General features: G+C 40.8%; 1 protein-coding gene across 1 annotated transcript; it reads left to right on the forward strand.

Moving 5' to 3' along the window:
* Positions 1–1,059: 1,059 nt before the first annotated feature.
* On the forward strand, positions 1,060–11,026 carry LOC121713391 (troponin C, skeletal muscle). Its single transcript, XM_042097947.1, has 6 exons — positions 1,060–1,186; positions 3,604–3,658; positions 5,657–5,800; positions 7,304–7,418; positions 9,947–10,083; positions 10,259–11,026. Exons 1-6 carry the CDS (start codon positions 1,184–1,186, stop codon positions 10,288–10,290), a joined length of 486 nt encoding a protein of 161 aa, XP_041953881.1. The 5' UTR covers positions 1,060–1,183; the 3' UTR covers positions 10,291–11,026.
* Positions 11,027–12,304: the final 1,278 nt, after the last annotated feature.

The raw sequence follows: 12,304 nt of genomic DNA on the forward strand, positions 1-12,304 counted from the left end.
AGCACGTCAAGGATTACAACAAGAAACCGGAGCAGCCGCGGGCCGGGATGGATGTGTAGATAAGGATTAGTGGACAAGGTCACTCCTTGAGTAGATGTGAGAGCAGCCCAGGAACAAGACGAGAGAGAGAGAGATAGAGATGAGCTGCGGAAGAGTGGTGAAATGATGGAAGAAAGAAAGAAAGAAAGAACGAAAGAAAGAAATTGTGTGTAATACTTTAAAACAATATGTAATCATTCACTGTCCTATTTAATCCACGTTAATTCCACCGTCTAAAAAGGTGAATCACAGAAGAGTTGAATGTTCTCATAAGTCATCAAGAAATTATAATGGTGCAGAATGAAGTACAGTTTTTTTTCCCTTTAACTGAAACGAATTTAACACGTTATGAAGATAGAAACATGTGAAAGATGAAAGTAAAAAATGCATTTACATACATTGCATGGACATTTATTTCGGAATAATATGTTATTTTAAATAAAGTACATCCTATTCTCTCTTCAGTTATCTTTAAGGGAGTGTTAACAGAGCAAATAATTTTTTTATGTTGAAATCTGACGACTCATTGACTACAGATGAAGATTAATTACTTGTCACCTATTTTGCAGAAGTCCAAACAAGACGTGTCCACATAGTGTTGGTGAAGAAAGCCAGCGAACACTGATGGACAGATTGACAGATGAGGAGGAGATGATACACAAGCATGCAAGCAATGAAACACATCTCTCTCTCTCTCTCTCTCTGTTTGAGCATATAACACAGAGACAAAGAGAGGGATAGAGAGAGGAGGAGGAGGAGAGGCGGAGAGCAAAAGAGAGGATCCATTTGTCCGAGCATTCTTTGTTAATCCGCTGCCAAAATAACTTCTCGATGTCTCACTTGCTTTTCTTTCCCTCCTTTTTCATTAAATGTCATTGCGGCTGCCCGTCCTGTCCTCTAGCTAAATATGGGGAAAGCAAGAGTGTGCATGGGGCATTGGAGTGGTACAGACAGCCTATAGGGAACGGTGTGGGGTGGGGTTTCCTTTTCGAGTACGTCTCACCCTATCCCAGTCAGCTGCAGTTTAACTGAGAGGGGATATACAGGTACTTATTGGGGAAGTTCTGTTCTGTTCTGTTGTGAATCCCAGATCTTTCTTTTTCTCTGGCTCTCTTTGGTCAGCTCATCAGCCAAGCCAGCCACTATGGTAAGATTTTCTCTATGCTACCTACCTATTGGATGTTGAGATGTAAAAGGAAAGGACACTGAGCGACAATCAGTTAGTTAGGATGACCTGGTACTTCATGGGATTAGAAGCTTTTTTGAAGACAGTAGTCCTGGAAACAGAGTTGACCGTCTGTAAAGATTATGGATTATATTGGACATTCACTCTTTATGGACTAGTATCTTGACCATGAAATCATCAAGGTGTCCAGAAAAACACCCAGCACAGCACCACTGGATGTATGGGAATGTTTATGTGGGAGCTCAGAGTGTTGGCGTGAAAAATGAACAGGTGTCTGTGGCAAACAGGTCATGCAGTTCTTTTGTGGACACCAGTTGTTGATCATTTTACACGTCTAGTCAGTTATCTGCAGTCAAAATGTGTACATTTGTGTGCAAAATAATATTCAAAAAGAAATACATTCAGACTCCATATTCGTTTTCTAAAGTATGTCACATACATTAGTCGTTATTGGAGGAGATTTTTTTTAGGCAAGTTTGCTTTATCTTAGATGCTGTGATGAGAGTTGACATGAAGGTCAGCACTGTCCAGAGAGCACTGGCAGGAACATCAATGTCACATTCATGACAGCTAACATAGCTGACATCTTAACACTTGAAGCTTAGCTTATAAGCCATGTGCATTGGTCTATGGTGCACTATTTCTGCTGCAGAAGACAGGTTAAAAGGCCAGCAAGGCCAGTAAATGCCCTAGCCATTTGATGCAGAAGGGCTAAATCCCAGAGAGAGAGCTAGTGATTTCTGGACCTTATGATCTGGTGTTGTGCAGGGAGAGAGCAGTCACCCCTTTCGGCCTCAAACGGAAATAATAATTTGGCGTTGTTGCTTATTAATTAATAGGAGCATAAACTCAACCATGGTGACATCACTACATTACACACAGGCATCCCTTGCGCACCACCCCACCTAATGCCTGCCCCCAACAACCCACCCATCCACTTACCCATCCACCTACACACACACACACACACACACATACCCATCCACCTACCCAACACACACACACACACAAACAGAACTTCTCCCATTTCATGGTGCTCCACACACTAGTGCTTCACCTTTTGCTGTGATCCCAGATACAGTGATACTGGGCCCACAAATGCCTCAAGACAAGCCACACTATCCATCCCATTTGAGACACTGACTGTAGCAAAGAGAAAGAGGTGTAGCACTGCCGGCCTCAAACCAGGATTTCAGAGTAATAAACAAATATGTTGGTTTAGGTTTCAGAGCACTAGTAAAGACCCTCTTCCACCGTAAGGGATTTCTTACAGAGGACATTACTGTAATGACAGTTCGCTCAGTGGCAAAGAGTGGGATTTTGTTTTATTCTTTGCAGTTTCTCCTTACTAATATCCTTAGAATGCTTTTTATTGTTGATTGTAATTCAGTGGAACGTTTCCTTCCTGGTTGAAATTAAGTGGATAAATAAGTTTCCCTCTTGGTTTTGAGGGAGAATGATGAGGGTTGTTTTACAGTGTAATGATACAATACACAAAGACATGTTACTAACTGTCTTATTGTAGAGAGTAATCTGACTCTCAATTATTTGAAACGATAGTCACTTATATCACTTACTATCTAGCTCACTATATCACTTCATGATAGGTTGTTTAGGAAGAAGATGGACAATTGCACTGGTTACAACATATACATGTTTAACAGACTTGGCTGTGTGTACAGCAGTGATAGTTTGCATTCAAATGAAAAGTTCAAGGTAATGATTTTAGGGTGGAGCATACCAGTAAGCAGATGCAATTTGTTGCATTTGTTGCAATCGTACAGATGATTGTTTTCTGTGTAGATGCAAAGATCATAGTTTTTCCTTTTAAACAGCTTCTGTTTCTTTATACAGATATCTATGGCGAGGCGTATATTGAAATTGACAGTGAAAGATTATAAAAAAGAAAGCTTTGAGGTGATTTTTTGGTATGGAAAATATCCACAGCTCGTTTTCCGTCTCCAGTGAAATCATTTGATCTTGATTAGAATCAAGAATCATGTTTCTAACTACTACTGACTATAGATAGCTAACTCAAGTGGCATTTTAGAGAAGGGGGGTGAGGACCAGTCAATTGTAAGTTTGGATGTTTTCATTAAAATGGGAGGCAGCTAATATTGTTGAAGTCATCATTTTCTGGCACAAAGGTAGGCCTTATTCAAAACAGCACAAAGGTCTTCTTTCAACAATCTTTGATCACAGTCATCTGAAATAAAAATAAGTTAGGCAAATTAAAATGAATCACTTGGTAGAAAAAAAAGAAGTAACAGAGATTAGTCCTTTTCCATGGATGGAACGTTCTTTGATTATTTGGACAATACAATTTTCTTTGTGTGTATCTGAGATAACCTCTCACAAAAATGCCTCTTTTTTTTCAGCCGACTGATGCCCAAACTGATGCTCGTTCCTTCTTGAGCGAGGAAATGATTGCGGGTAATTTTGTATGTGTGTGTGTAGGGGGGGGGGTGTAAGCAAGTAAGTGGTGACTCCTTACCTTCAGTGGTCATGAAGTCCATTTGTGTCCCGGTATTTTGATAGAGGTCTCTCTCTCTCTCTCTCTCTCTCTCTGTGCACAAGGTTTGCCTACATAAAACATTGTCAAATAAATGATTGATAATTGATGTTATGTATAGCCTGTGGCCAGAGGGAGGCATAAATGGCTAGTCCACTGGCTTACAGATATGGGGGCCTACTTCGATTTGCCTCTGTATGCCTGAAGACATTACTGAATATAGTAGCCTACTCTGCCTCCTGCTGTTCCAATGCCATATTAACAGGACTTTTTTAGACAAAACCATCAATAACATTATATCACAGTGCTTCAATATTGCTATTTAAGTGCATTCGTCGGGGCGGGGGGACAACATGTATCCCCCTCTGCCCCTCATATTGATTAATGCTACTTCATATAAGTAAAGCGCTGCAACGTGAGAACAGTCTAGTAGGCTAGCCTACATAATAATCTGACATCAGAAACGCACCGTCACCGTCAGCACTGATGCTGCTGACACAGGGGCTGCGTGATAACTTAATTTGGCCTTGATCGTGCAGGACATTTCAGAATGTCGAGTGTGTAATCCATAATAAATGGCTAGGTTCAATGGAAAAGTTAGCTGGACAAATGAAAGAAAACGAGAAGGATTCAGTGAAGCATAATAATGTTTTAGAACCTTCACAATTAGAAAACTGATGCAACTGAGATGGAGGACAACTGCTCGTAGAGTAGAACGTAGGCCTATTGTCCGAAGGAACTTACATTAAATGAGGAGATATTTGCTGAATGTCACAAAAAGTGTTACAGAAATGGCATCGCTTATTCAATGCCTCTCTACCGAAACACCTGTAGTTTGCGGAGGACGAACGAGAAAGCCCTCGTTTGATAAATCAGCCAGTAGTAGACAAATAACTTTTAGAAATAATCTGTACTGCAAAAACGAATGTTGGTGGGTATTTAAACTATCTAGCGGGTGTTTTAACAGCTGCAAGAAATAGAAGCTTCATGGTCTTTATGTTCTGTTTCGTAAATTATTTTCATAAAACTTAAAGTTGCCCTTTAACTTTACTCTCCAAACTCTTCACTGCACTGTAGGCAATTAACTGACAGTATGATAGGCTATTTATTTTCTGTAGGCTACAATAAACACATTTATTTTTTCAACTTTTGCAATATTACGCACTTGGCTACTGAACGCAAATCAGCAGGAGAGAGAATGCACGTAGCCTATACGCAGCGTGTAGCGCAATGTGTAGGCTATTTGGTTACCAACTAACACTGTTAGCCATTTCACTAACTTAAGACTTCAGTGCCATCATATACAACGTTTTTTTACACAACAAATACAGAAAGGATGGAGGCAGCAAAAGTAGAGAAGTCATTTCAGATGGGGCAAGAACAAGGTGAATTTGTATGCTTGTCAAAACGTAGTCCTACCCTGCATTAGAGGAGCTGATCATCATACCAAGCACACTCGCTGTTTAAAGTCATACACCACGGTAAACTAAAATGTTACAAAGGTGGCAAAATAATATAGGGTATTATTAGCCATTACATTACTAGGCTATGAATCGTTCGTTCATTTTTTTTATTTATTTTTTTTGGGGTGGGGGTGGGGGGTTTACAAACTTATTCAAAATCATCCCCCCCTCTGGTTTTTACACAAATCGCACCCTGTCCATTTCGCTGAGGTCACCGAGTACTGTCGGTATGGAAAAAAACCCCGAAAACAATCGGTTTTACCAAACTCGAGTTGCTGCAGCCAACAGCTAAAGCTGCCAGGCAGCTACAGCGCTACACTCTGGGGGCATGAACATGGGGCTCAAGAACATGCCTGGCTGCTTTAGCTGCTGTGAAAAATCACCAGATATCTCCTTTGATTGAACGTTTTTGAATAAAATGCAGTTGCTTTAAATTCATATCTTTGTTTTTGTCAGAGTTCAAGGCTGCCTTCGACTTGTTTGACACAGATGGAGGCGGTGATATCAGCACCAAGGAGTTGGGTCAAGTCATGAGAATGTTGGGTCAGAACCCAACCAGAGAAGAACTGGATGCCATTATTATAGAGGTTGATGAGGATGGTAAACTATCAAACTTGTTAATGTAATATCTCCCTGATCATTTTGTTTTTTCCATCAAATATTAAACAAATGTGTAATCTTTGTATAGAACTAGGGCTGGGACAAGTCGACGTAATCGATTACGTCGACGCAAAAAATACGTCGACGCAAAATATGCGTGTTGATTTGTCAGACCCAAGACGCGTGCTGCCAAATATTTTGAATTTTACACCTTCAGTGTTTCCCATACGTTGACTAATCTGTGGTGGGGCGCCACAAAATCAAAACCGGCCGTCATACATCGATGTTCTATGTTGTACTATTTAAATTAAAGATAAGATACAATCCTTTCATTGAGCTGCACTTTTTACGCACGCAGCCTTTCCCTGCCACGCCCGCTCTCTCTCGTAACGAGCCCGCTGCCCCTCCTATGCATGTGCATTTAACACAAAATATTCACGATTGTTGAAGGATTGTTGTTGCGACATAGAAGCATTGCATAGAACATGGCTGGCTAAATTGCTATTAAATCCGCTTAGCATCATGACCATGCTGTGCAAATTTGTTCAAAACTGCTGCAGTCAAGTTAATTCTGCTAAGGTCTTATCACAACATAGTTCACTGAGGAGACTAAACTTAGTTAAGTTATGCAATCAAGCAGTATATCAAAGCTAACGTTAGAATACTGTTTGGATGTTGAGTTTAGCATGCTTACTTACAGCTGCTTGTCAATTTCGTTACTCAGTGCTCATTTTACTGACTCTGACACTGAATGTTTGCAAAATCCCGATGTAAATGGAAAAGTGTTTTCTAAGACTCAAAAGTGCTTGACCCAAGGAGAAGTACACACTGTTATTTGAACTAACTACGTTATGAATTGCATCCATACATCAGCAGCCGTTTAACTGCGTTAGTGTTACAATTGCAAGGGAACTAACGTCTTAAAGTGACAGGCACTCAATTAGACCTATACACTACTGAACTTTATTGAATGCTACCTCTGACTAAGAATGCATTACTTTGCACTTGTATAGTCTTTTATTTTGGAATTTTAAGAGCAATAAACATAAATTACAATGTTAAGGAATTCATGTTTTTTTTCATTCAGATATATAAATCAACATGTATAAATTGCTATTAGTCAATTAATGGGGAGATAATCGATAATCGAATCGGACTGAAAAAATAATCGCTAGATTAATCGTTTAAAAAATAATCGTTTATCCCAGCCCTATATAGAACACTATACGATATGGTAATGAGTTATCCATTAATATAAAGTGCAATGCAAACACATACCTCTTTAATATAAACATTAACATAAAAACACCTAGACAAAATGGACTTAAACTGCTAATTCTGAAAAGGCATCAATTCAAAATATAACTGTTTATTTCCTTCAACATTCCAGTTATCCTAGAGAGCATTAGTGTTTATATTCCAAATTTCAAGTGCCTGTTATTATAGGTATCAGTGTGATCACATCGGTAAAGATATTATTAATCTTCTATTAACCTTCTGTAGGCAGTGGAACCATCGACTTTGAGGAGTTCTTAGTCATGATGGTGCAGCAGCTGAAAGAGGACCAGGCTGGAAAGTCAGATGAGGAGCTGTCGGAATGTTTCCGTGTGTTTGACAAGTGCGTATCTCTAAGCCTTAAAGGAGAATTCCGGTGTGATATTGACCTAAAGTGTATTGAAACATGATACCGAGTGTGAACGTATGTCTCATAGCCCATCTCGGCTTGTCCCCTGCACTCCAAAATCTGGCGCTAGTTAGCCGATGCTACCAACAGCTTTTTCAATAGTGGTGCTTCGGCATCGGGCTAGCCATGCAAATAAATCACTGTTTTACACCCATTTACGAGGCTCAATGTATCTCCACACTTCATTGATAGACTTCCGAGGGCCCTGACATTTAAAACGAGACATTGAGAACTTTGAAAAAGCACTGGTAGTTTACTTACAAGACGATTTATACAGACAGTATCTTCACGAAGTTTAGCGTTTGCAGCCATCTTGAATTTAGTCACGATAAGTCGAGGGACGAGTAAGAATGAACAGGTATGATAAGGGATCAGATTCCAAAAATAATTCAGTGGAAATGCATGGATTCCAGTTTCTTCCGCTGTGTATGAGTAGGTCTAAGAGTGAGAAGTTTTATAATGCCCTGGGCAGCCACATTCCACTGCAACTATGCGCAGCACTTGCCACTCCGACTCATCAATAAAAAACAGATTTTTACACCAGTCCCATAGAAGCGCACTTGACTTTACATCATTAACCTATTTCAGTAGGTTATATAGCCAGAGAATGTCCGTAGACGGGCTCTGATATAGCCTAGTCTAAGGTAAATTCCTTTTCTGACTTCTTTCTCTTTATCGCCATGGCATTTAGAATAAAGAATAACGTTCGCGAACCAAGCTTACCATCGGCCTATCCGCACATTTTAAACACAAAGGATGAATTGAACGATGACGAAGTCGGACACAGGCATAGTTCATATTGGGAAAAAAGTTATACAATTTGGAGCTTTTCCCCACCGCAGTCTTTTAATGCCATCTAATCATAACGTGCGCAGTCTGCGCCATACTTAAGCCCAAATCACACCCAAGATTCGCAACGAGATGAGCAGCAACTTGATGCAACATTCTAAAACCTTGCAACTGTGACCAGACATGTGAATGACGATCTGATCTGATTCCAAAAATATTTCAGTGAAAATGCATGGATTCCAGTTTCTTCCAGTAGCAGCAACTGGAATCTATGCATTTCCACTGAATTATTTTTGGAATCTGATCCCTTATCATACCTGTTCATTCTTACTCGTTGCTCGACTTATCGTGACTAAATTCAAGATGGCTGCAAACGCTAAACTTCGTGAAGATACTGTCTGTATAAATCGTCTTGTAAGTAAACTACCAGTGCTTTTTCAAAGTTCTCAATGTCTCGTTTTAAATGTCAGGGCCCTCGGAAGTCTACCAATGAAGTGTGGAGATACATTGAGCCTCGTAAATGGGTGTAAAACAGTGATTTATTTGCATGGCTAGCCCGATGCCGAAGCACCACTATTGAAAAAGCTATTGGTAGCATCGGCTAACTAGTGCCAGATTTTGGAGTGCAGGGGACAAGCCGAGATGGGCTATGAGACATACGTTCACACTCGGTATCATGTTTCAATACACTTTAGGTCAATATCACACCGGAATTCTCCCTTAAGCATGAACTGAATCTCTGAAGTATTTTCCCCTCTCCCCAATAATTTGGCAAGTACCTGTGAACCAATAATTATTAATAATTTGGTTAAATCTGTTTTTTGTTTGAGTTGCTGTACATGGTCACATTGTAAGAATAGGCTATAGCCATCCTGGTTGCAGTACATTTAAACATCTGCAGGGGGCACTGCCAAAAATCCTTCTGTGCATAGTAGATAGTTACAGACATCCCCATCTGCAAATAGTCATTTTAGGGAGGTATCCAGAAGAGCGCTTCATGAACAGGCACATGGACCACACACACGCACTGTCTCTCTCTCTCCCTTTCCTTCGTGTGCGCGCTACACTCAGATGCACATGCAATTTGGAGCAAAGAGTTACTTAGCCTACTCTTTGATTTGGAGCAAAGTCTCGGTCTCGCGTGCACGCTCCAGATTTCGTGAGATTGTATCTAATTTGTGGGCATAAGGGAGCCACTATCAATATGCGGGAGACTCCCGGAACTTCAGGAGACTTGGGATGTCTGCTTAGTTATTGAAAATTCCATTTAGATTTCATACATTTCATTCCTAAAAATAGCAGGAGGAGTCAAAACATGAGCGATACCCATCAGCAGCACACTGTAGGCCTACATACATATCAGTATCAGTGCAATAGATCTTTAGGAGATTTACTTCTTATTAACACTTAAACGCTCAGATTATTTTAGGCATACTTAAAAACCCCTGCTTATCTGGCTTTGGTGAAATTACCCTGGGTAGGAAAAACTAAACTTCTGCCAGTTCGTTGTCGTTTATGGTGTATATTTATCTGAAAATCCTGTATGACTGTGCTTATAAGCACCTACCTAGCTGTTTTCCTAATCCAGCTGTCACAGCGGTTAATAGGAAGCTGTAGCATTATGGATATTAAGACATGAATGATTGTTTTGATTCCAATGACGGTGGCAACAGGAATGGGGATGGGTGGATTGACCGTGAGGAGTTTGGTGACATCATGCGCGCCACTGGAGAACCATTGATGGAGGAAGAAGTGGACGAATTGATGGCTGACGCAGACACAAACAAAGATGGCAAGATCGATTTCGATGGTGAGGAGATTTGATCTGTAAATACACACACACACACACATACACACACGCACACGCACACACTCTGCTCCCCTCATTATCTCTATAACCACCTTCATTATGTGTGTGTGGACTATCGCCACATCCCTCTCCCATGGTTTCACTGTAATCCAGACTCTCTCATTCTCTTCCACAGAGTTTCTGAAAATGATGGAGAACGTCCAGTAAGAGAAAAAACACATTCCTTCATGCCCCATTCTTGACAAGAGGCTGTGGTGAAAAAACAGAGAACTAACACCTTGGATACTAATGAAAGAAGAATGAAGATTGTAGGAAAATCAGCAGCCGATGGTGATAAATCGACCATATATTCTACTGTCAACACTTTTCTGGAGATGGCTGCTGGTGGACATCTATAAATAGCTATGTGAAACCCTTGAAGTGGACAGCTAACACCCCCCCCCCCCCCCCCTTCCCCAATCTACTCCCATTCCTCCTCCTCCCAATGCACCCTTGAGACTTTCCCTCCCACCCCTTGCCCCTCTCTCTCAGCTGTCTTCTTCCACACCTGCTACTTCTGGAAAGATACCCGCCTACCCCATCCCACCCCTTATTTGAGTCTCCTCTTGGGCCCTCATCGTGTGCCCCACCCTCTGTAAAATGTTTCAAAATAAACCAGCTTCCATCTTTGCCTCAGAATCCCACCTCCATGTTATACATTGATGTTAAAGAGACTTCAAATGGTGTAAAACACTCAGAAACTAAACCATTTAATTCAGGAAGTTTGTGTGTTCAGGGAATTTATTTCTTCTTGAATTAGACAACAGCCCTGGCAGAGACAAACAGAATCGGCTGAGCTTCTCTCTACTTGACAGAAATTACTGGAATGTTTACAGCATGTTGTTTTTAATGTATTTCTCACTGTCCTTTCCAGTAAAATTTCCATGCCATTATTGCAAGTTGACACATTTGTCTTTTTGTCGTCTCATTCTCCATATTCCACACCTAAATATAATATTGCATGTCAAAGAGATACGTCATTGCATTTTCTCATAAAAACTAAACCACCCTCCCCTCCTTTCCCCTTCCCCGCCCTCCCACCTTCCTTGGCACTCGTTTGGGTCACAGATCATATATCCAGATCATGAAAAATCTTCTCTCCCCTCAATCGCGTTTAACATCCATGTGGCAGTCCATAGGCAGAGAGACATATTCCAAATACTCCTATATCCACAATACTTACCTTTATGTGTTACTTGTCTTTTACTATAACAGCTAAACAGTCACAAGTGGCACATTTGTTTAAAAGGGAAAAAACACCATTATACCTTTTCTAACCAAGCAACAGAATGCAAGGTAACGATGTCTTTCATAACCAAACAAAATGTCATCCCAATAAAAAAAAAAAAAAAGGGCAAAAAAGATCTAATCTCATTCACTCAGTGGGATCTTCGCATGCTGCTCAGCCTACATCATCCACTGATGTGTCTTTGTCTCCCAGGAAAGGTACAGTCACCATTCACCAATTGCGTTTGTTGTAAATGCCCATACCATCTCCCAGGACTGGAATGCAAGGTCAAGCCTCGAAAAGCCAGATAATTGATTCTGAACCATCCCCTGAGTGGTGCTTCTAAAAATGTTCGAATACCATCACAATGCTTGCGCGCATCACTCCACAAATTCTCCCTTTAAAAACATAGCCCCTCGACCTCAAAGTATATAGGGCTTAATGCCCTCCCCCATGCCAATAGCCCCAGTCAAGAGTTCCCGAACTCCTAACGCATGTCTCTTTGCCCGCCTTCCTGGCTGGGTTCAGGAAACAACCTCCATACATGGAGAGCCAGATTTGAGGCCGCAGTGTGTGCAAATTACCTGGTTTGTTGGTTGTATGTGTGTTTTCAGGGGAGGGGGCCACTCTATCCCCTTTTAGCTTTCAATCATTTGCTATTCAGGGCGCGGTGAAATTTCTGCACCACTGCAGTTTTTCCTGGGCATCTAAGGTTTCACTCTCACCCCTGAGAAGTCCCAAGATAACTATCCACCCAAGAGCCTAACTTGCTCCGCACAGGCAGTCTCCTGAACGTTATAAACGTCATTTCAAACACCATATCCTTCATTTGCATCCGGAAACTAACAGCAGTAATTTGGCAACCTTTAATACAACCTCAAAATGAGAGGGATTACAACCTCGCTGTCTATATTGTCTACATTCAAAATAAATATTAGTTGACTGTCTAACAAT

Source organism: Alosa sapidissima, chromosome 7 (genome assembly GCF_018492685.1).
Source record: "Alosa sapidissima isolate fAloSap1 chromosome 7, fAloSap1.pri, whole genome shotgun sequence".
Taxonomy (NCBI): Eukaryota; Metazoa; Chordata; class Actinopteri; order Clupeiformes; family Clupeidae; genus Alosa; species Alosa sapidissima.

Bases quoted from the DNA above. Each gene is read 5' to 3' on its own strand.
- LOC121713391 (XM_042097947.1), top strand. The intron at 3,659-5,656 runs GTAATTTTGTAT...TGTTTTTGTCAG, and splicing joins GAGCGAGGAAATGATTGCGG to AGTTCAAGGCTGCCTTCGAC. The intron at 10,084-10,258 runs GTGAGGAGATTT...TCTCTTCCACAG, and splicing joins TGGCAAGATCGATTTCGATG to AGTTTCTGAAAATGATGGAG.